General features: G+C 35.9%; 1 protein-coding gene across 1 annotated transcript in view; it reads left to right on the top strand.

The window, feature by feature from the left end:
* Positions 1-25754, top strand: part of TMPRSS11E (transmembrane serine protease 11E) — a 50964-nt gene that overhangs the window by 13676 nt on the left and 11534 nt on the right. Inside the window, exons 2-7 of the mRNA XM_067736189.1 lie at positions 8037-8161; positions 9671-9789; positions 11989-12056; positions 15531-15694; positions 23839-23877; positions 25355-25532. Of these exons, the coding sequence (XP_067592290.1) occupies positions 8037-8161; positions 9671-9789; positions 11989-12056; positions 15531-15694; positions 23839-23877; positions 25355-25532 (693 nt within the window). The remainder of the gene's footprint in view (positions 1-8036; positions 8162-9670; positions 9790-11988; positions 12057-15530; positions 15695-23838; positions 23878-25354; positions 25533-25754) is intronic.

Below are 25754 nucleotides of genomic sequence, written 5' to 3'. Positions count from 1 at the left end.
AGTTTTTATCATAAATGGGTGTTGAATTTTGTCAAAAGCTTTTTCTGCATTTATTGAGATGATCATATCTTTTTTATTCAATTTGTTAATATGGTGTATCACATTGATTGATTTACATATATTGAAGAATCCTTGCATCTCTGGGATAAATCACACTTGATCATGGTGTATGATCCTTTTAACGTGTTGTTGGATTCTGTTTGCTAGTATTTTGTTGAGGATTTTTGCATCGATATTCATGAGTGATATTGGTCTGTAGTTTTCTTTTTTTGTAGTATCTTTGTCTTGTTTTGGTAACACGGTGATGGTGGTCTCATAGAATGAGTTTGGGAGTGTTCCTTCCTCTGCAATTTTTTGGAAGAGTTTGAGAAGAATGGTGTTAGCTCTTCTCTAAATGTTTGATTGAATTCACCTGTGAAGCCGTCTGGTCCTGGACTTTTGTTTGTTGGAAGATTTTTAATCTCAGTTTCAATTTCATTACTTGTGATTTGTCTATTCACAATTGGAAGATTATACCTTTCTAAGAATTTGTCCATTTCTTCCAAGTTGTCCATTTTATTGGCATAGAGTTGCTTGTAGTAGTCTCTTAGGATGCTTTGTATTTCTGCAGTGACTGTTGTAACTGTTCCATTTTCATTTCTAATTTTATTTATTTGGGTCCTCTCCCTCTTTTTCTTGATGAGTCTGGCTAGTGGTTTATCAATTTTGGTTATCTTCTCAAAGAACCAGCTGTTAGTTTTATTGATCTTTGCAATTGTTTTCTTTGTTTCTATTTCATTTATTGTTGCTCTGATCTTTATGATTTCTTTCCTTCTGCTAACTTTGGGTTTTGTTTGTTCTTCTTTCTCTAGTTCCTTTAGGTGTAAGGTTAGATTGTTTATTTGAGATTTTTCTTGTTTCTTGAGGTAGGCTTTTATAGCTATAAACTTCCCTCTTAGAACTGCTTTTGCTGCATCCCATAGGTTTTGGATCTTCGTGTTTTCATTGTCATTTGTCTCTAGGTATTTTTTGATTTCCTCTTTGATTTCTTCAGTGATCTCTTGGTTGTTTAGTAACGTATTGTTTAGCCTCCATGTGTTTGTGTTTTTTACTTTTTTTTCCCTGTAATTCATTTCTAATCTCATAGCCTTGTGGTCAGAAAAGATGCTTGATATGATTTCAATTTTGTTAAATTTACTGAGGCTTGATTTGTGACCCAAGATGTGATCTATCCTGGAGAATGTTCCATGTGCACTTGAGAAGAAAGTGTAATCTGCTGTTTTTGGATAGAATGTCCTATAAATATCAATTAAGTCCATCTTGTTTAATGTGTCATTTAAAACTTCTGTTTCCTTATTAATTTTCTGTCTGGATGATCTGTCCATTGGTATAAGTGAGGTGTTAAAGTCCCCCACTATTACTGTGTTACTGTTGATTTCCTGTTTTATAGCTGTTAGCATTTGCCTTATGTATTGATGTGTTCCTATGTTGGGTGCATATATATTTATAATATTTGTTATATCTTCTTCTTGGATTGATCCCTTGATCATTATGTAGTGTCCTTCCTTGTCTCTTGTAACATTCTTTATTTTAAAGTCTATTTTATCTGATATGAGTATTGCTACTTCAGCTTTCTTTAGATTTCCATTTGCATGGAATATCTTTTTCCATCCCCTCACTTTCAGTGTGTGTCCCTAGGTTTGAAGTGGGTCTCTTGTAGACAGCATAGATATGGGTCTTGCTTTTGTATCCATTCAGCAAGCCTGTGTCTTTTGGTTGGAGCATTTAATGTATTCCCGTTTATGGTAATTATTGATATGTATGTTCCTATGACCATTTTCTTAATTGTTTTGGGTTTGTTTTTGTAGGTCATTTTCTTCTCTTGTGTTTCCCACTTAGAGAAGTTCCTTTAGCATTTGTTGTAGAGCTGGTTTGGTGGTGCTGAATTCTCTTAGCTTTTGCTTGTCTGTAAAGCTTTTGATTTCTCCATCGAATCTGAATGAGATCCTTGCCGGGTAGAGTAATCTTGGTTGTAGGTTCTTCCCTTTCATCACTTTAAGTATATCATGCCACTCCCTTCTGGCCTGTAGAGTTTCTGCTGAGAAATCAGCTGTTAACCTTATGGGGATTCCCTTGTATGTTATTTGTCATTTTTCCCTTGCTGCTTTCAATAATTTTTCTTTTTCTTTAATTTTTGCCAATTTGATTACTATGTGTGTCAGTGTTTTTCTCCTTGGGTTTATCCTGTATGGGACTCTCTGTCCTTCCTGGACTTTGGTGGCTATTTCCTTTCCCATGTTAGGGAAGTTTTCGACTATAATCTCTTCAAATATTTTTTCTGGTCCTTTTCTCTCTCTTCTCCTTCTGGGACCCCTATAATGCGAATGTTGTTGTGTTTAATGTTGTCCCAGAGGTCTCTTAGGCTGTCTTCATGTCTTTTCATTCTTTCTTCTTTATTCTGTTCCACAGCAGTGAATTCCACCATTTTGTTTTCCAGGTCAGTTATCTGTTCTTCTGCTTTAGTTATTCTGCTATTGATTCCTTCTAGTGTAGTTTTCATTTCAGTTATTGTTTTGTTCATCTCTGTTTGTTTGTTCTAGGTCTTTGTTAAACATTTCTTGCATCTTCTCGATCTTTGCCTCCATTTTTTTTCCGAGGTCCTGGCTCATCTTCATTATCATTATTCTGAATTCTTTTTCTGGAAGGTTTCCTATCTCCAGTTCATTTAGTTGTTTTTCTGGGGTTTTATCTTGTTCCTTCATCTGGTACATCTTCATCTGGTACAAAAGGCCCTCTGCCTTTTCATCTTGTCTATCTTTCTGTGAATGTGGTTTTTGTTCCACAGGCTGCAGAATTGTAGTTCTTCTTGCTTCTTCTGTCTTCCCTCTGTATTATTTGTAATTTTATAAGTAGTAATTTATTTGTATTTCTTTTAAAAACATAGCAATGAAAACATATGATCTATGAGCATGTATTCAATATTTTAGTTCTGCCCTGGATATTTTAATAGTCTTGTTCAAGACTAAAATAAGAATCTAATAAGATTGAAGATCTCACCAATGCCAGCTGATATGATTCTTCCACAAAGCACAAAGCATCTGAAGTGTTTGTGTGAACAAGACAAGCAGGCACAATCTATAAGGTAAAGAAATGAGCTAGTGCCAAATACTCAACAAAAACTGAATAAATATTTATTAACTAATATTTTAAAACTTAAGCACTGACTTAGGGGATTAGTAATGTCATGAGGTATTATGCTGTTACTTCATTGTGGTATCTTTCCTTATGCTTTTGTTTGGATATTGTAATTATATACAGACATTCAATGACCACAAATAAGAAGTGTCTCCTGAAATTAATGTCTCCTTATTTTCATTTATCACTTTCTGAACTATGATAATACTTCACAGTAGATAGATAAAATCATAGTTGGAAAATTATATATTTTAAACAGGTGAAATAGACATATCAACCACAAAGCTTGATTATTATATAAAGTGTTTTATGGAAATCAGGTTTTACTTAAATAGTAATTATTCTTCACAACGTCTGACCTTTCTTTTCTTTTTGTAATATTCCAAGTTCTTTTCTAAGACTAAGGCAGAACAGAAGTGCTTTGAGAGAGGTTGAAACCCATGTTGTGGTACTGACAAATGGTCAGTTCAATTTGGCTTAATCAACTTCAGTTCAATCCCCTCTGTGAATATATATTGAGCATCAGAGTGGTCAGAGAATAAAGAGATAAGTAAGGCACAGACATTATCCCCAAGGGGTTCAAGATGTATATTATGATGTGATACTTAGGGGTGAATATAGTTTACTGAAATAAAGGGGACTTTTCTGAACTGGCTCTTAAATGCACAAAGGCTTTTATGATGCAAGCAAATTACAGACTCTGAGTTACTCCATATAGGAGGCAGCAGGAACAAAGGCAAAGAGCTAGAAAGCTCGTGGGGAAGAGGGGGAATGCCAGGCTAACTGAGGCCAACTTGGGTTTCAAGTGATCCTAGCCATTGGCTCTATCACTTCCAGAAAGAGCACTTACTGTAATGGATAATGATTCAGAGATTGGGGAGGCAGATGAGAAACCTGTCATCGAGCTGGACGATGAGTTTTAGTGACAATTATCAGAACAAAGTTAGCGGTAATGGGATTGGAGACACACTAAATTAGATTTGCCATGCAGTTGAGACTAAAAAATGAAAAGACTATTTTAACTTCCCAACACAATTATCATTGACTTGTAGGCTATTGCTTATGTCAGCCATCAGTAAACTATGGCCCAAGGGTGAAATCCAGCCCACGACCTGTTTTGAGCTTGAGTTAAGAGTGATTTTTATACTTTCTAAATGGTTGAAACAAATCAAAATTAAAAAAATATTTCATGACAAGTGAAAATTATACAAAAGTCAAATTTCAGTGTACAGAAATAAAGTTTTATTGGAACACAGCCATGTTCATTTGTATATGTATTGTCTGTAGCTGCTTTTGCAGTACAATGGCAGAGCTGACTAGTTGCAATAGGGAGTGTGTGGTCCAGAATATCTAAAATAGTTACTATCTGGACCTTCACAGAAAACTTTGCTGACCTCTGGCTTAAGTAGTTAATGATGAATTAGCATCACCAGCTTTATAGATATTGTGCACGTGTTCATTCAAAACAGCTCAGCTGGACTGAGCTGATGAAACATTCCAACTAAGAATATCAGCACTGCTTATCATTACAGAGAATGGGCAATGAGTTGGACATCTACTATTAATTGGTCCATGGTGGTGGTGTTAGGAAAGCGTTTGTTCTGGTAAACTTTCCTCTGAAGCACTGTGAGCCTTGACTTATGGTTCTCCAGTGCTTGCCATGTGGTTTATTTGTGGTAGTATGCTTTTTCCTCTCCTCTTTTTGTTGTTGTTTCTGCTGCTTTTCTTTCTTATACTATTCTAGAAAAAGACACATTAAGAAGTGATAATGATAATGCACCTCTGGACTTGTCTTCTGGTAATTTGGAGATTATAAAAATATAACCATATTTTAACTGCTATATTCACCTGCTACATTCACCGTCTAATTACACATCCTCAATTGAAAAGAAAAATCATAGAAAGAAATCTGATACCACTGAAGCTATTAGAATTTATCCAGTCTGTCTGAAGGTGGTTTTATAAGAGCAGGTTCATGTAAGTTTCAACAGGCCCCAGTAATGATTGGACAAGTGTTTATGTGCAGGAAGAGGTTAGCTACACAAGTGTCTGTTGATATGTAAAATAGATTTATTCCTCCATTTTACTAATTTTTTTTAGCACACTTCTACTACATCTAATTTGGAGCAATTCAGTATGGAATCACTTGCTGAGAGAACAAACAAAAAAAGTAATTAAGAAACAGGGTGAATCAGTTTGAAAAGCAATCTCATACAGACTGGGAAAGGAAGAGATAATGTTTCAAATGAAAAAATCTCAGTAATGTGGTCATTACCATTATTATTAATAATTAAAATAATGATGATAATAATAATAGTCCTTACTATTTGTACAATGATTTTCTACTGGGCAGCTCAAAGTAATGAAATACTTCATCATTTTTATCTCTAAGAGCTCATCAAGTTAGGAAGGGTCTGGAATTCTTATCCTTGTTTTTCATATGGAGAAAATAAGGGAGAGAAGTGAATCTGCTGGTACCACACTATACAGTAGGTTGGTGGTCAGAATCAGAAACATACTCTCTTAACTGTTTATTCAAAGTGTTTTTGATGGATTCTCTTTTTTCTTTATCCCATACTATCCCTATTATTTCCCTCAAAGCCACCAAAGACAGAGCATCCCTAAAATAGTTTTGAAAGGTGGGAGACAGGAAAAGAAGACACAGCAGTACCTCAAACAAGATAGTGATAGGAACTCCATGAAGAGACATGTATAACCGTCCTCGTTACTTTCTCTCTCTCTTTTTCTCTCTCTCTCATTTAATTCGAAAGCCATGATTTTTTTTAAAATCCATCATAACATAAAAAGTACCTAAATTAAAATTAAAGTTGCTCTCTTACTTCTGTTATTCCACTTCTTACTGTTAAAAATTTTGTGTGTCTTTCTATATACTTCACTATGCACCTACACATATAGCTTTATCATGTACAAAAACTGGAACATAGCATGCATATTATTCTGCAATATTTTTTCATTAAAATATATCATTGACGTTTTGCATGTTAATACGGGTAGCTCTACCTCATCAATTTAATGGCTGCATTGTTTTAATTTTCTGTCTTGATTAAGAGTTATTGTAGAATAAATAGAGCTTCTGTCTTATATTTCACAGTTCTACATATTCTTTTGATGATTATATCAATATCAATTGTTTCCTACATTTACAAATTCATATTCTTCATCTGACATGTATTGAAACTAGTTGAGAAGCCCTTCCCTCCCCATATTCCCTCCAAACTTTTGCTTATGTCTGCTATATGCATCTCCTTTCTTCTGCAAGAAATGAATAGCAAGCATTCAGGGATGAAGGAACAGGAGTCAATTTATAAGTTTCTTACGCATGTTTTCACGTAAGAAGTGTGCAGAAGAGAAGTGGAGAAGTCTTTTTATATTACAGTAATTGTCATTGTAGGAACAGGTGCTTGGAATCCCACTCAAGGGAGAACTGGAGATGGAAGAGATTGGGGAGAGAAAGATAGTTTCCTCAGCTACAGCCCCATGGGGATATCACAGAAATAAGGGAGGAGACCAAGTAGAGTCCCTGGAGCCTTCCACTACATTCCAGTGACTTCAGCAGGGCAGAGTCATGTAGTGATGAAACTGTTGACTTCTGCAACAGTGTTCCCACCAAACAGGACATCGAGACAGAGCCAAGATGGGATGATGGTATGCCAGGGACCAGATGATTATGTCACTTCCTGGTCTTGTATTATCAGGAAACAGAGTTCTCTTGATTTCTGTAAGCAACGATTATTTACTGTGAAATGCTTCACAGTTTCCAAGAAGTTTTCACATTCATGATCTCATTCTGGGTCCCACAGTCAACCATGTGCTTTAAACAGAATGGGTAGGCTGTCTCTTATTGACAGATGGACAAACTTAGTTCAGAGTCTAAATAACTTGTCCAAGCTGGTAAGGAAAGGGCTGGACTTGGAATTCTCTTTATTCTGAAGCAACCCCAGGTGCTCCTTCAGGATAACACTTCCCTTTCCCTCAGTTCTTGTACCAGACTGCTCTGGAGATAAGAACACATGCCTTGATTCTACCAACGTGCTAAATACCTCAAGAAATTTAAAATAACAGCATCGTATTTAAACAACTTGGCCAACTCTGACTTATTTCATTTTCCCTAACTTTTGAGTTTGTTTAGCAGCTATTTTAACACAAGGGAATGGCAACTTTACTAATCAAACAAAAATCAGGTTGATCAACATTTTTCAGTAACATGTATTTTTGAAGGCAGAACAAATGGGAGAGGTTGAGGAAGTTTCATGCAGAAGGGATTTCCTGCAGCATTGCTGAAGTTTAGAGGTAAATATTAGCTCAAACACTCAGGTTCTTTAGAAGAGACCTCTGGTTATCTCTTATGTGTATCTTCTAAGTTTATTTCAGAAAATAGTAAGAGAATAGAATTAGAAACTCTGCCCTCAACCTAATATGGTTCAAACTGTAACATATATAATAGGCCATTTAAGATTCTACAGTGGAAGTGCCCGACTTGGTATCTTGCACATAGCTGGCTCAGCAAACTTTCTACATGCGAGGCACTGTTGTAGGCACTTTACATACAGTAATTCATTTAATTCTTACAATAATCCTATAAGATTGGTACTATCATTATCATCTTCATTTTTTGAATGAGGAAACTGAGATACAGAGAAGTCAAATTACCTGCCTAAGGTCAAGCAACCAGAGCCAGGAATGGTTTCAGCAGCCAGGGATTAGGGTGTGTTCTAAAACAAAACAGTACTCTTCCTTCTAACTGAGTGTCCTGAATTAGTTCCCCAGGAATATCTACTTTACCTAAGGAATGGGTATGGGTGTGCACTGTAATATAATCCATCGTTTGCTTTCTTTCTCAGGCCAGCTGTGGTGAGGGCCAGGAGGAGAGCTTGTTTGGAGCCCTGGGTTATTGGCCTCATCACCTTTATATCCCTGATTGTCCTGGCAGTGTGCATCGGACTCATCGTTCATTATGTGAGATACAGTAAGTATGGGTTGCCCTGGCATCAAGTGATTTACCTCAAATATTTCCTGATTATATACCTGTTTTGATTTGCCTCAAGCTTATTCATTCATTTCTATAATTTGTTTGCATAGCTGGTACAAAGAACTCTTCACCAGCCTTGTTACTCATTTAATCCTCACAAGCCAAGGAGGATTCTTTCTTCTATCTTTGATGTAGCAATGCTTCCTGCTGGGAATAGCATGCTAGTTTTCATATTCATTAACAGCAATAATCAAGTCTTAATTAAGGGAAAACCATAGGAAAGCTACAGTCCAATGTTTGGGGTTGTTTGAGGTCATAAGACAATCATCTTGATTTAAAATAACTCCAACTCCAGCTTGAAACCCAGTTCAGTCTTTTCCGGCCAAGTCATGTTAAGGTTGGGCAATTTATTTACACTTCTGAGACGGTAGACCTTATCTGTTAAATGTGGATAATACTACTTTCTTATGGGAGTTATTTTAAATTGAATGAGATATGCAAATATGCTTGGGACACAGGTGTCTAATGTTAGTTTCCTTTCCCTCTGGGGTTTAAGTGAGGGAAAGGATGAGAAGCAAGAGAGCACCTGAGATTGATGAGGCACACTCCATTTTTCTATCATAACCATACGCAACCATCATGTTCCAGATGCTTGGCACAGAGTCTCTCACAGAAAAGATAGTCAGCTGAATATTCATGGAATGAATCTTCTGAGCTCTGTGCTTGCTTCATGTACAGGAGGGTAGAGGAAAAGCTTGAATTGTTGCACTAATTCTTCAGCAGACCAAAAACATGGGCTGCTTGAACTGGATGCAGAAAGTGGAGACAATGGCTAAAGAAACAGACAAACCAATTCCTATGGCTGGTGGGAGAAAATAAATAGAGTGACAATGGAACCAGGTGAAACTAAGTAGTGTCTCTGGAGGGTTATGTCCAGTGGCAACTCTACCTCCTTAAATTTCTATATACTGAGCTCCTAGCATTTTAATCCCTACCCTCATCTCCTTATCCAAAATAAATATTCTTACACTAGAGTCCCTATGGCAAGAATTGATGTGTAGTTTATGGAATTGGAAGAAATCTACTTTTAAAATATAAAAATGCATTTACTCTTGGGAAGCTTCCGAATCTATTCCTGTTGATATGCTCAGATGGTGTGACTTACTGCTTCTTGTGGCTTATTCAGGAATGGATAACACATGACTAATTAGCCTACAGGAACACCAAGCATTTCATATGGCTTTTATACTCTAAATCTTATGATGATGAACGTTGTTGTCTTTTATCTTGAGATAACCATGAAGGTCAGAACAGGATGATGGAGATGTTGACCAGGGTGGCATTGTTTCCTGTCTCAGTCTGTCTAGCAACTACCAAATGGGGAAATGATGATGCTTTACACTGTTTCCTGTCTCAGTCTGTCTAGCAACTACCAAATGGGGAAATGATGATGCTTTACACACATCTGATAAAAAGTATGATGAGTTTTTTCCTCTATCCTTGCAGATAAAAAGACAACCTACAATTACTATAGCACATTGTCATTTACAAGTGACAAACTATATGAGTTTGGAAAAGAGGCTTCTAAAAATTTCACAGAAATGAGCCAGAAAATTGAATCAATGGTAAGCATTTTATTCCCACTTCTAGGGTATTTGCTATCACTTTTTACCATAATTTTTAGTATCCTAGCTTCTCAAACATCCATTCAACTGATCTTGTATATCTTGCAAAATGGGAAGAGGCCCTACCTGAGAGATATATGACAAAACTAACAATACATGAATTGGAGGAATATGCCTTACAGGGCTAAACCTAGTGACTTTTAGCCATTTCTTTTTGTACCTCCTACTCACCCTTCCTTAGCTAGTGCTACAGTATTGATCAGCAGAGTCTAGAAATTCTGAGAATGTTAGGGTGACCCAAGATACAGTTGTTGTATCATTGATTTCCTAAAGAGACCTTTAGCAAAAGGACACAAGATTGAAACTATTCAGACCCATACTTGAGAAGTATCTTAGTATTTTAAAATATCCAACCTTGGACAAGTTTTTGGTACATAAGTCTATAGGAAATCCTTGGATATTCATCTTTATCCTTAGGGCATCAACATTCATCCTGAGGAATGAACTGAATATTTTAAATAGTGGAAAATTTAGCAGTATAGGCCAAAAGAGCAAGAGCCTGGGTGATGACTTCTCTTCATTGTCAGACTACTTAGAGAATAATTTAGACTTTTCCTGGTAGTCTGTGAAGTAATTAGTGAAATGATGTGATGGAAAGCACCCTAAACTAGGAGTTGGGACACCTAGTTCTAGTACCATTTACTAGCCAGTGATGTGTCATTGACATATCTCTTTATCATTCTGGAAAAATTCTCTTATGTGAAAATTAAGGCACTAGACTAGAAAATTTCCAAATTGTCTTCCAGTTCCAATATCCTGAGTGAGAACAGAATGGCAGTGGCCCACCTAGAAACTGCCTGGTAGACTAGGAGCCTGAGGATTTGGATACTTTGCTGAGGAGAGGGTCAAATCCTGGTTGTATTTGTACTTGTAAACACCAAACCAGGGAAATATCAAATAAGCTCTTTTTAAGGAGCTATATTTTAGGATATATATATATATATATATATATATATATATATATATATATATATATCTGCTTAAAATATAACATATATTAAAGGAAAGGAAATAGAACTAAAGAGATCAAGTAAAGATGCAACTATTTTCCTTGTTTTTTGTGCCATTCACTAAAATTTTTATAAGATCCAGACTGACTTAAATATATAGGAATATAAATAAGACTCTAACACTCTTAAAAATTAATAATTTTGAAATTGTTTGATGAAAAATAAACCTTTAAATAAATATTTCCAAGTGAATGCTGTCATTAGAGAACTCATTTGAATTGTGCTGATTTGTCTCATAATTGAAGTAACTTTCCTTGGGCACAAAGACTCAGAAGTCAAACAAAATGTAAGAAAGAATAAAAAGGCTCATTGTTTCTGTCAGTCAATTACCAGCTTGTAGTATCTGTATTTGGTAAATATCCATACAGTGAAAACAAGAAACACTTGCTGTGTTTATCTTGACTTTTAATTTAAAAATTTAAGTTGGCTAGAATTCTTATTTGTAGTAGTAAGAAATACCTCCACAAAATACATTCTTCCACCCTATTAGAATAAACCTTATAGGAGGTATTAGGCTATGTATCCCAGTTCACCTGGGCCTTCCTAAGAGCATCTTGAGTGCTGAATTGAGTGCAGATTAAGACAGGATATTTGGTAACTTTTTCACCAGGTTTGAGAACCATGTGACACCATTATGCGTTCATTTCCCTCTTCCAAGTACTAATCAAGCCCGACCCTGCTTAGCTTCTGAGATTAGATGAGATCCAGCATGTTCAGGATGGTGTGGCCATAGATTGTCCTTATTTTTATAATCTACCACTTGACAGAGCTTTTTCACTTCCTTTGTTTATCTACTGTAAAAATCTGTATCTCACGGTGTGGATGCTTACTCTTACTTTTCAAAACCCAATCTGTTTATTCTCTTTTGTCTCTTTCTGAGTGTAACATAGAAGATGTCACTCCTGGCCCCCCTACTATGGTTCCCCAGTTCCTATAATTCCTAAGGCAGAGTTCAGTTGAAATCACTGAGTAGAATACAAAAAGAGATTCCTCAAGTTTAGCACATTGTGAAATGTCAGTCAATGTGTTTTGTTTTTAAGTTTTTTAAAAATGTTTTTAAGCTTTGAATCAATTTGCAGAATTTCAGAAAATTATCCTTGCTGACGTATTTTGAATATTTTTGGAACAGGTGAATAATGCATTTCATAAATCTTCATTGAGGCAAGCATTTGTCAAGTCTCACATTATCAAGTTCAGGTATGTAGATCTAAAATGCTGACTTCTGAATATAATTTAAAGCTAAAGCTGTTAACCTGGTCAGTAATAAATACTGTCTGAAGTGTTAATAATATGATATAATTCAATTCAACAGACGTTAATTTGGTACCTGCTCTGTATAAGTCATGGGTTACAATGTGCCTTACTCAGTCTTTAAATTCAAAACAAGGCATTTGCAAGATGATTTTGAGGGACAGAAGTGTTATTGGTGGCTATGTCATAGAACTGTTTTTTGTTTGTTTGTTTGTGTGTTTTTTTGGAATGCCTAATTAGCACAAATAGGGACCTAAGCCACATCCCTCGGTTTAATAGCAAGTAAGTGTCCTATGTAAAATAGTGTAGTAGATGAGATTTTTCTTCTCCTCTTGGTTCTCCTTCCTACCAATTTTCTTTCCTTTCTTTCATTCCACTCATTTTTTCTACAAATACTTAAGATCTCAGATCTGATCATCAACCATCAATAAATAGAATCCAGAACATAACATTTTAAGCAAAACACTATATGAGGATCTTAAGTAATGTATCATCTTAATACAAATTATTTTTATTTTCAAAATAAAACAAGAGCTATTTCCAACATTATTTCAATGACAAAAACTCCAAGTTACTTCTCAGTCTATTACTTAGTTGACATCTCTGAGGTGTTAGTTTGCTCACTCCTGAAAATTCCATACTGTTTGGTGTTTGAATTTTTACTTTTTCTTAGATCTGCTTCTCCAGTTCTTAAATTTTCACTCTCTCAAGGGGACTTCATCCACCCACAACATGGTTTCATGTGCTATTGAAACCCAAGTTTCTATTTCCAGTCTAAACTGTTGTCCTGATTTTTAGAACTATATGCCTGCCCACGCACACCTCCACATGGAGGTTTCACAGAAAATTCTTAAACTCAAGAAAAACCCAATCACACTAATGAGAAAACTGGAAGTCATCCCACACTCCTCGCTTTCCTGGGCCCCTTGCACTTTATGAATAACTACCAATTCTGTCTTCCAAATAACTTTCTATTTTGTTTACGCCTTCATCCCAGAAATCTTGCTACTCATTCTTTCTTCTGTTACTACAATATGAAGAAGTGTAATTTGTTGGAAAGATAAAGTCAGTCTTAGAGATGTTGATTTGAGGTACTAAGGGAACTTACGAGCCTGAAATATGCGTCTGACATAAGGGAGGAAATGGAAACTGAGCTGAAGACATAAATTTGCTCAACATCAACTCAAAGTATTAGAAAGTGTGGGTGTCAACAGAATTTCTCAGAAAAGGAGTAATGCAAGAAAAAAAAGGATGATGAAGAAAGCTTGAAGAATGACAGCATTTAAGGAAATAGAAGAAAAATAGGAACCTAGGAAATAGGGAAGGAGCAGGAAAAATGAAGAAACAAGAGAGGCACCACTGAAGCTAACAACAGAACGTTTCAGGGAGTGAGTGGTCAGCATCAACAAGACTCCTGAGACGCCAAGTAATGTGACTAGAAAGAATCCATTGGAAATGTCAATGAGGAAGTCATTAGTGTTCAAGCAGAGAAACAACTCAGTGGAACAGAAGGGGAGGATGCAGACTGCAATGAAGTAAATATGAGGCAGAATGTAATTTACCCATTTAAGAAGGTTTTCTGTGATATGAAGGTGTGAGATAAATTGTATAGCTGGGGTAGAGGGAGAGTTTTGTTTGTTTTTGTCTCTATTAGCCAGCCAGTATAGGAATAGTTTAAGATAAATAAGAAAGAGTAAGTAATAGATGATAGGGTTGCTGAGGCAGTGAAATGGGATAAGATATATAACAATAATCTCTTTAAAGTCCTATTTGTTTTTTTCAGATTACAAAAACAATAGAAAATTTTATAAAATTCAAATAACACAGTATTACAAAAAATAGAAAGCGAAAGCCCCCTCTCCAATAATTTCACACCCAGAAATGATACATTTTGTTAACAACTTATATTTAACATTTTCCCAATGACTGCATATAGATCTATTTCATTCTTTAGCTGGCTGTATAGTATTTCACTACAAGTATATGTCAAGATTGATTTAGCCAATGCCCTTTTGATGAACACTTGGGTTGTTACATATTTTTCTGATTTAAAAATAAGGTTATGACAACATATGTGTACGTATCTCCTTGCACACAAAAGAGTGTATTTGAAAATTAAACTTCTAAAAGCAGAAATGCTGCATCAAAGAAGATGGATAGTCAAATTTATAACAGATAAACTGCCTTCCAAAAATGAGATTCTAATTTATATTCACACTTACAGTTTGGGAGCATAGGAGTTGATGCAGTATACAGTGAGGAGTAAAATTGTTTGGGGTTCTGGTTCAAGATGGTGAAGTAGGAAGAACTAAACTCACCTTCTCCCATGGACACACTGAGTCTGCAGCTACATAAGAAACAATTTTCCCTTAAAAAAAAAAAAAGTTGGCTGAGTAAATACTACACATTGGGCAAATGAAAAGAAAACCACATTGAAGCAGGCTGGAGACAATGGGACACAATTTTGTCATAAACTCCACCCCCGCAGAGCAATCCACACCAGAAGAAAACTCAAAACCCAGAGATTCTCCCTGGTGACTGAAGGGTTCGAACCCCATATCAGGCACCTCAACTTTTAGGATGTGCACCTGAGAGATGAGCCTCCAAAACATCTAACTTTGAAAATAAACAGTGCTTGAGTTCTGAGAACCACAAAACTAGCCATCTGGGAGATGGCTCTTAAAGGGCCCATGCACTTAGGCTCACCCATCCCAGGGCCCAGCACTGAGGCAGCTTATTGCACCCAGACTAAAAGGGAACTGATTGCATTTGAAAAGAAGGGGTAGAGTAACTGACAGAGAATGAAAGTGTAGTCAAGGATGATTCCAAAAAAATAAATAAAGGATGATTCCAAAGTAGTAATTCATTCAAATAATGCTAAAGCTAGTGAACACTCTATCTTGGAAATATAATCACGTGAAGTCAAAACAACTTGCTCAAGCTTTCTAATGTCCTTAGGATTGGGAGTTGTTTAGGATAGCCTGAAGGCTGCTTAGGAGAAATCACTGGATTTACTTAAGCCACTGGAAATTAAGCCTGAAAGCCAAAGCCAGAGTTGATTTCATATTTACCATACATTTTATTTGATAATTTTGAATTGTTGACAAGAGAATTATTTTTTATATTAATAACCCAAGTATTTAACTAGATCCTATGGTGGTAAGGGAGATCATGAGCATACTAGTTGCTTATCAGAGAGGCTGAGATGGGAGTTCTATATATGACAAGCAATAGGAGTACAGAAGAAAACAAATTAAAACTTTTAAAATTGCATTTATGGATTTGTTTTGTGTTTGTGTTTGTGCTTCAAATGAATGATAAAGAAAAAAATAGAGTTTGATATTACCATAAATCTTATTTGGAACTTTATCTTTAAAAACCATCTTTCTCTTTTTTTTTTTTTTCCTTTTTGGTCCATAGTCAAGAGGAACATGGAGTATTGGCTCATATGCTGCTGATTTTTAGATTTCCCTCTTCTGAGGATCCTGAAACCGTAAATAAAATTATTCAACATGTTCTACATAAAAAGCTGCAAGATGCTGTAGGACACCCTAAATTCCATCCTGAACTTGTTGAAATTAAAAGTAAGTTTATTTCCTATTATGTAGTTCAATTCTCTTACATAGAATAGCTCCATGTTAAGTTTGGTCTTGGGCACTGATTTTTTAAAACGTTTTTGGATGTCTTTCATTGTAGGGATCTTGCCACCAACAGAATATTTCTTTCGGACTAAATTGGTTCTAATGAAGTTTAAAATTTTTTAATATTACCTTAAACTTACACCACCCATGCAAGTCTGTCATTAACCCCTGAGCCTGTGTTCTTTTTCTATGTTGGGGCTTACACTTTAGCTATAGAATCCAATGATAAATGGAGAAAGTGGCTTTGTGCATTTATTCCTCTTCTTTTTCTTGTTGCTTACTTTTATGTTCTGAGTATGATGGATGGAAAGGTTCATGCCATCCACATATTTGCTTTCAAATGTCATTAGCTTCTTTACTTAGGCCCTTTACTGATGAAAAGTTTATAATTTAGTTTCTGGTATAAATTATTTTTGGTACATTTTACAACTAATTTGAAAAATCTGAGGTTTTTGTTTTAGCTTTTTTACTTAGGCCCTTTACTGATGAAAAGTTTATAATTTAGTTTCTGGTATAAATTATTTTTGGTATATTTTACAACTAATTTGAAAAATCTGAGGTTTTTGTTTTTGTCAGGGCAGGGGGACAAGATAGACAGTGATAGGTCCTCATTACTAGAAAGTACAAAAATAGGAGATCCTTAGGGAAAATAAAAGACTGGTTAAAGCTAAGTCATGTGCTATAGAACAATGCTAGTCTGTGGAAATAGTGTGCCAGCCACATGTAGGATCTTAAACTTTCTAGTAGGCACATTAAAAAAGTAAGAGTAGGGCTTCCCTGGTGGCGCAGCGGTTGAGAGTCCGCCTGCCGATGCAGCGGACGCGGGTTCGTGCGCCGGTCCGGGAGGATCCCACATGCCGTGGAGCGGTTGGGCCCGTGAGCCATGGCCGCTGAGCCTGTGCGTCCGGAGCCTGTGCTCCGCAACGGGAGAGGCCACAACAGTGAGAGGCCCACATACCAAAAAAAAAAAAAAAAAAAAAGTAAGAGTAAACATGTGAAATGTATTTAAATAATTTATATATTTAACCCAATATATCCAAAGTAGTACTATTTCAACAAGTAGTCCAATAACTGACTACTGGTTGAAATGCTAATGTAATTTACATTGTATTCACAATGTAATTTGTATTGACAAATAGCCCATGTAAATATTACTCGTGAGATTTTTTTTTGTAATAAGTCTTTGAAATCTATTGTATATTTTATATTTACAGCGCATTTCAGTCACATCTCAAGAGCTCACTAGGCGCATGTGGCTAGTGAATAGAATATTGGATATGGCAGCACTAGAAACTACAGAATAGGGGACAAGTAGAAAGAATGAATACAAGTGCTGATATAAAAGCTGACAGATGTAACTAGAGGTCTAACCTGGTGGTCAGCCCCTCTACTTGCTTAGAAAAGGAGGCTCACTTGTCAGGGCCAGCTATGTAATTTGTCGGGCCCAGTGCAAAGTGAAAGTGTAGGACTCTTTGAAAAGCAATTAAACAATGCTGTTAAAGGTACTAAGATATAAGACTTTGCTTTCTTTCATGGTCTCTCTCGACTTATCATGGCATTTTTACTTGTTAATTAATGATTTCTAAGTGAAAAAAATCCAAACTTTAAATTACTAGCATGAGTTTTGCTGTTCACCTTTATATTGTGAAATGTCAATTTCAAATGTAAATATAAAAGCATTTAACTTTTATTTGGAATCATGAAAATTATACAACTGTATTTCATAGCTCATCCATGCATGTATTTTGGTTCCATGCAATGGAAACACTACAGAAGTCTAGCTCAACATTTTTTATTTCCCTTCTTGATACAGGCACATTTTACCAATGCTCTCTACCTTCAGCTTATGTGAGGAAGAACCAAAATATCCTTATATGTCATTATTTTCAGCTGAAGCTGTTGGCTAATACAACAGGAGAAACAACAGGAGCAAGAAAGGATATGAGAGGGTCCCTTAGTCATTCATGTTTGTTAGAATGCCATTGCCTTCTTTTGTGTTCTAAGCAAGTTCTGGTTCAAACAGAAAACAGCCTCCTGAGACTGTCACTGCCCTCTGCTTACACAGTGGTAGACATTACACACTTATACTCACTTTGAGTATGCTAAACATTGTGGGTCCACTGGAATTCTTAGTTCTTAGGATATTGTGCATGATATATACAAATGGGGTAGCAAGAATCCATGGGCACACCTATTGTGTATATCTCCTCTGCCCATGCCATCTCTATTATCCTGTCAAAATTCACTTCCAAACATGTTATGAGATAAAATTATTATGAATTTCAAGACAGTGAACATTAAACCAAGTGAGATGTCATGCTGAGAGCAGGACTCAGTGCAGATACACAAGTCACACACCCATGAAGTCAGCCCTGTTAGTAGTATTGTATATAAAAAAAAAAGAAATTCAACTAAATAAATTTAAAGATCTAATTGTCTTTATTTAATGATTCACAAATTGTGCAGCATTCCGCCTTAGCAGATAGATAGGAGCTCTGAGGAGCTGTACAAAATGGAAGATTTTTATAGCCAGAAGGAGGTGAGACAAGGAAGCTTTCTAACAGAGTGGACTGTGTCATGAAATGGCAACTTCATTTGGGAGTAGTGGGGTCTATCAGACAGATTACTTCACTGGTGCCAACCAGGTAATTCCAGATTGACTGATTAAAGGTCACATTCCTGAGACATGCTGAAACTGCAATTAGGCTAGGTATTAGGTGGTTTGCTGATATAGGACTTACAACAAGTCACTCCATTTTGAGTCTCCTTACTTCTTTTTTTAACAGTATCAACATGCAAAGCCATTTAAAGCTTGTGTTTCCATATTTATTTTCTGTTTGGATGATCTGTCCATAGTGTAAGTGGGGTGTTAAAGTCCCCTACTATTATTGTGTTACTGTCAATTTCCCCTTTTATTGTTGTTAGCATTTGCCTTATGTATTGAGGTGCCCCTATGTTGGATGCATAAATATTTATAACTGTTATATCTTCTTCTTGGATTGATCCCTTGATAATTATGTAGTGTCCTTCCTTATCTCTTGTAACAGTCTTTATTTTAAAGTCTATTTTATCTGATGTGAGTATTGTTACTCCAGCTTTCTTTTGATTTCCATTTGCGTGGAATATCTTTTTTCATCCCCTCACTTTCAGTCTGTATGTGTCCCTAGGTCTGAAATGGGTCTCTTGTAGACAGAATATATATGGGTCTTGTTAAATAATACAATAGACCAGATAGATTTAATTGATATTTATAGGACATTCCACCCGAAAGTGGCAGAATACTCTTTCTTCTGAAGTGCGCATGGAACATTCTCCAGGATAGATCACATCTTGGGTCACAAAACAAGCAGTGGAAAATTTAAGAAAATTGAAATTGTATCAAGCACCTTTTCCAACCAAAATGCTATGAGATTAGAAATCAATTACTGGAAAAGAAACTGTAAAAAAACAAACACATAGAGGCTAAAAAATATGTCACTAAATAATCAAGAGATCACTGAAGAAATCAAAGAGGAAATAAAAAAATACCTACAAACAAATGACAATGAAAACACAATGACCCAAACCTGTGGGATGTAGCAAGAGGAAAGTTTATAGCTATACAGTGCTACGTCAAGAAACAAGAAAAATCTCAAACAAACAATCTAATCTTATACCTAAAGCAACTAGAGAAAGAAGAACAAAGAAAACCCAAACAGTAGAAGGAAAGTAATCATAAAGATCAGAGCAGAAATAAATGAAATAGAAATGAATAAAACAATAGCAAAGATCAATAAAATTAAAAGTTAGTTCTTTGAGAAGATAAATAAAATTGATAAACCTTTAGCCAGACTCATCAAGAAAAAAAAGGAGAGGACTCAAATCAATAAAATTAGAAACGAAAAAGGAGAAATTACAACTGACACCACAGAAATACAAAGGATTATAAGAGAACACTACAAACAACTATATGCCAATAAAATGGACAACCTCAAAGAGGTGGACAAATTCTTAGAAAGGTACAATTTTCCAAGACTGAACCAGGAAGAATTAGAAAATATAAACGACCTATCACAAGTAATGAAATTGAAACTGTGATTAAAAATCTTCCAACAAACAAAAGTCCAGGACCAGATGCCTTTACAGTCGAATTCTATCAAACATTTAGAGAAGAGATAACACCATTCTTCTCAAACTCTTCCAAAAAGTTGTAGAGGGAGGAACACCCTCAAATTCATTCTATGAGGCCACCATCACCCTGATACCAAAACCAGACAAAGATACTACAAAAAAAGAAAATTACAGACCAATATCACTGATGAATATAGATGTAAAAATCCTCAACAAAATACTAGCAAACAGAATCCAACAACACATTAAAAGGATCATACACCATGATCAAGTGGGATTTAGCCCAGGGATGCAAGGATTCTTCATGATACACAAATCAATCAATGTGATACACCATATTAACAAATTGAAGAATAAAAACCATATAATCATCTCAATAGATGCAGAAAAAGCTTTTGACAAAATTCAGTGCACATTTATGATAAAAACTCTCCAGAATGGGCAAAGAAGAAACCTACCTCAACATAATAAAGGCCATATATGACAAAGCCACAGCAAATATTCTCAATGGTGAAAAACTGAAAGCATTTCCTCTAAGATCAGGAAGAAGACAAGGGTGTCCATTCTTGCCATTATTATTCAACATAGTCTTGGAAGTCCTAGCCATGGCAATCAGAGAAGAAAAAGAAATAAAAGGAATCCAAATCAGAAAAGAAGAAGTAAAACTGTCACTGTTTGCACGTCATGATACTATACATAGAAAATCCTAAAGATGCCACCAGAAAACTACTAGAACTAATTGATGAATTTGGCAAGGCTACAGGACACAAAATTAATGCACAGAAATCTCTTGCATTCCTATACACGAACTACAAAAGATAATAAAGAAAAATTAAAGAAACAATCTCATTTACCATTGCAACAAAAAGAATAAAATACCTAGAAATAAACCTACCTAAGGAGGCAAAAGAACTGTCTGTACTCAGAAAACTATAAAACAATGATGAAAGAAATCAAAGATAACATAAACAGATGGAGAAATATACCATGTTCTTGGATTGGAAGAATCAATATTGTGAAAATACCTATACTACCCAAAGCAATCTACAGATTCAGTGCAATCCATATCAAATTACCAATGGCATTCTTCACAGAATTAGAAGAAAAAGTTTTACAATTTGTATGGAAGCACAAAAGACCCCAAAGCAATCTTGAGAAAGAAAAACTGAGCTGGAGGTATCAGGCTCCCTGACTTCAAACTATACTACAAAGCTATAGTAATCAAGACAGGATGGTACTGGCACAAAAACAGAAATATAGATCAATGGTACAGGATAGAAAGCCCAGAGATAGACCCATGCACATATAGTTATCTAATTTATGATGAAGGAAGCAAGAACATACAATGGAGAAAAGACAGCCTCTTCAATAAGTGGTGTTGGGAAAACTGGACAGCTACATGTAAAAGAATGAAATTAGAACACTCCTTAACACCATACACAAAAATAAACCCAAAATGGATTAAAGACCTAAATATAAGACTGGAGACTCTAAAACTCTTGGAGGAAAACATAGGAAAAACACTCTTTGACATAAACCACAGCAAGACCTTTTTTGAACCACCTCCTTGAGTAATGGAAATAAAAACAAAAATAAACAAATGGGACCTAATGAAACTTCAAAGCTTTTGCACAGCAAAGGAAACCATAAACAAGACAAAAAGACAACCCTCAGAATGGGAGAAAATATTTGCAAATGAAGCAACAGACAAAGGATTAATCTCCCAAATATACAAACAGCTCATGGAGCTCAAATCAAAAAAAACAAACAACCCAATCTAAAAATGGCCAGAAGACCTAAATAGACATTTCACCAAAGAAGACATACAGATAGCAGTGAGGCACATGAAAAGATGCTCAACATCACTAATTATTAGAGAAATGCAAATCAAAACTACAATGAGGTATCACCTCACACTAGTCACAATGGCCATCATCACAAAATATACAAACAATAAATGCTGGAGAGGGTGTGGAGAAAAGGGAGCCCTCTTGCACTGTTGATGGGAATGTAAATTGATACAGCCACTATGGAAAACAGTATGGAGGTTCCTTTAAAAACTAAAAATAGAGCTACCATATGACCCAGCAGTTCTAGTACTGGGCATATACCCTGAGAAAACCATAATGCAAAAAGACACATGTACCCCAATGTTCACTGCAGCACTATTTACAATAGGCAGGACATGGAAACAACCTAAATGTCCAATGACAGATGAATGGGTAAAGAAGGTGTGGTACATATGTACAATGGAATATTTCTCAGCCATAAAAAGGGATGAAATTGGGTCATTTGTAGAGATGTGGATGACCTAGAGTCTTTCATACAGAGTGAAGTAAGCTAGAAAGATAAAAACAAGTATTGTATATTAACGTATATATGTGGAATCTAGAAAAATGGTACAGATGAACCTATATGCAGGGCAGGAATAGAAACATAGATGTACAGAACAGATATGTAGACACAGGTAGGGAAGGGGAGGGTGGGACGAACTGAGAGATTAGGATTGACATATGTACACTACCATGTGTAAAATAGCTAGTAGAAACATGCTATAAAGCACAGAAAGCTCAGTGCTCTGTGATGACCTAGATGGGTGGGATGTGGGGTGAGTGGGGTGTGAGGGAGGTCTAAGAGGGAGGGGATATATGTATACATATAGCTGATTCACGTCACTGTACAGCAGAAACTAATACAACATTGTAAAGAAAATATACTCCAATTAAAAAAAATGCAAAGCCAGAATTTTCTCTAGGAAAAGCTTGAAATAAAGAACAGGTTATTGAAATAGGGAGACTAGTGGTGGTGTTTTATTTACTGAGAATAAATGGTCACTTCTTCCTCATTTTTGTCATTTTCCCCAAATATAGCCAGAACAGAGAAAGTCAGAAAGAAGCCTCTCAAGAATACAGATTTTTTTTTTTTTTGGTAAATCAATATTATTAAATACTAAAAGAAAAATTAACTTTAAAATTTTTTGCATTTAGAACTCCCATCTTACCAGGTTCTAAGAAAATAGGTTGGGCCATTGGAAATCTACTGAGTCAGGAAATTTGAGTTCTTAAAGTTTTATGTATCTGTCAGTTGGTTTAGTGTTTGGATAGGATTAGGGCCTGATTGTTGACAAGTCAACAAACTAAGGAGCCACTGGCTAGAGTTGAATGACAATTTGAGGGCAAACTGTCTTGCTAAAACTTCAGCAGAAAGAAGACCTGGAAAAGGATAACATTTGCTTTTAAATGGGAATAAGGACAAATTTATGGCCACTGGAATATGTTATACAGATGGAACTATGCCTATGAGTTTGGTAAAAAAAAAAAAAAATCTGAAATAATGGTCAATAACAATACTATCGCATCTGGGGAATCAATACTCTGGTTTAGAATAGTATGTCCCACGCAAAAGGCTGAACTACCTGCATCTTATTTCCGGCTATAAAATTCAGATTCCTGGGTTTCAGCACAAAGCTACTGAGTCAGAATCACTGGGAAGAGGAACAGGAATTTACAGTATAAAGATGCTCTCTAGGTGACTTTTAGCCACACTAAAGTTTAAGAAACACTGTTCAAATCTCCCTTCTCCCCAAGACAATGAACGTATTCTATCTATGATAAACTAACTGTGTTGCTTTTTTTTTTTTTTTTTTTGCTCTACGCGGGCCTCTCACCGCTGTGGCCTCTCCCGTTGCGGAGCACAGGCTCCAGACGCGCAGGCCCAGCGGCCATGGCTCACGGGCCCAGCCGCTCCACAGCATGTGGGATCCTCCCAGACCAGGGCACGAACCCGTGTCCCCTGCATCGGCAGGCGGACTCTCAACCACTGCGCCACCAGGGAAGCCCTGTGTTGCTTTTTTTTAACAACATAGAGATACTATCCGATAATGGAATTGAGCAACCTTTAGTATTTGAAGTACTCAGAGGCATTATGAAATTCTGATGTGCAGACCCTGTTCTATTCACCATTTCTGTGTGTTTCAGAAATCAACGAGACAGAAACAGACAACTTTCTAAACAATTGTAAGTTTAATATATTTATTAAAATTGCATTACCTGAATGAAAAATTTAACTCTGGATTATTTAGGCTTACTTTGATGGTATTATAGGGTCAGAACAAAGTTTGATCTGTGCACAGCTCATGGTATTTTATCTTATTTCTGAGGCACATTTTATTGCAAAAGGATAAAAACTGGGAGGACTTTGGAATGGGTGTATGGGGCTTGTGGCAGATGTGTAGTGGAAGATAGTACAGTTGTTAAAGAAAAGGCAAAAATACTTCTCAATGTTCTGATTGCAGATATCTACAATATACTCTCATGAACATTTTCTAAAGATTATACAAAAGTAATTTGTATGTTGCTATTTGTCAGCTAGAGGCAGAAATTTAGTGTTACTCTACACTAAATAAAATCTTGATGTTATTAATCCCTATTGTAAAAATTACAGACAATTACGGGGTTGGAGTATAGACTTATGAAATTATTGAAGGCCCAGATAATATCTTCACCCATATTTTAAAAAAATACTGACTCAAGGCTTAGTATTTCCTTTCCCCTATAGCAGAGTACCCTGCCATGATTTAGAGAATACATTTGATATTTAACAGAATTAGTACACAATACATTTATGTTAAAAGATGAAAGAAAGTGTGTTATTCACCAGCTCAGAATGTTGGTTAATTCACAAACTTAACTAAACATAAAAACCAAAGGATAATCCCATTACCTAAATGGCATATATTTTTGTCACCAATATTTAGTGAGAACTTGCTATGTGCTAGTGCTGTGCTAGTCAACAGGGATATAAAATGGATAAGATTTACTCCTTGCTTAAGGCAGCTCATACTCAAATGAGACTAGATATATGAGACTAATGCATAAACAGAGTTCTAAAATAATAGTTCTCAAACAGGGGCAATTTGGCCCCCAAGTGACTCTGTCCTATTGTGGCATTTTGGTTATCATGATTGTAGTGGGGGGATGCTACTGGTACTAGTGTATATAGGCCAGGGATCCTTTAAACATCCTATTATGCATGAGACGGCTGCCCACACAAGGAATTCTCCATCTAACAGTGTCAATAGTGCCAAGATTGAGACATCCTGTTATAAACAATATCCCTCATACTAATATTAGACATATATACATACAATAATATAAACTAATATATATTAATCTATTATATAGAGAGATATATATACACAGAGTATTATTATTGTTATTATTATTTTGATGTAAGCATCAAGAAAGTCATAAGTAATCCAGTCTGGAGGCAAGGGAATTATTAGGGAAGGCATCCTAGAGAAGGTCATGACTGATTTAAATCTTACAAGATGAAAAGGAGTTAAATAAATGGAACACTACAGTTTAAGCAAAGGTAAGAGCAAGAGAAAATATTTGATACTGTTGGAGCACAAAGTATAAGAAATTTGAGACGCAGTAACACAATTTGATACTTAAAAAACAACTGCTAACTAACGCATCATCTCTTTTGCAGGCTGCGGGACACGAAGGAACAAAACTACAAGACAGAGTCTCAGGATTGTTGGTGGGACAGAGGTACAAGAGGGTGAATGGCCATGGCAAGCTAGTCTGCAATGGGATGGGATCCATCGCTGTGGAGCAACTTTGATTAATGACACATGGCTTGTGAGTGCTGCTCACTGCTTTAGAACGTAAGTCCTGAACCTTGAGAATGACTAAGGGTAAGCAAAGTGTACTGCGGCTTGGGAGGAAGGAAATACCTCATGAGAGATGAGTTTAATACAAATTAAAGATCATATACATATGAGAGTGGGAAATTCATAAACCTTAGTAAGAGGTTTTATAGTTTAGAAATGGAAATGGTACCAAAGTACATGTAGATAAATTATCCATTGACAACTACACAATAATTT

This window comes from Pseudorca crassidens, chromosome 4 (genome assembly GCF_039906515.1).
Source record: "Pseudorca crassidens isolate mPseCra1 chromosome 4, mPseCra1.hap1, whole genome shotgun sequence".
Classification (NCBI taxonomy): Eukaryota; Metazoa; Chordata; class Mammalia; order Artiodactyla; family Delphinidae; genus Pseudorca; species Pseudorca crassidens.
This window is presented reverse-complemented; position numbering and strand designations above follow the sequence as displayed.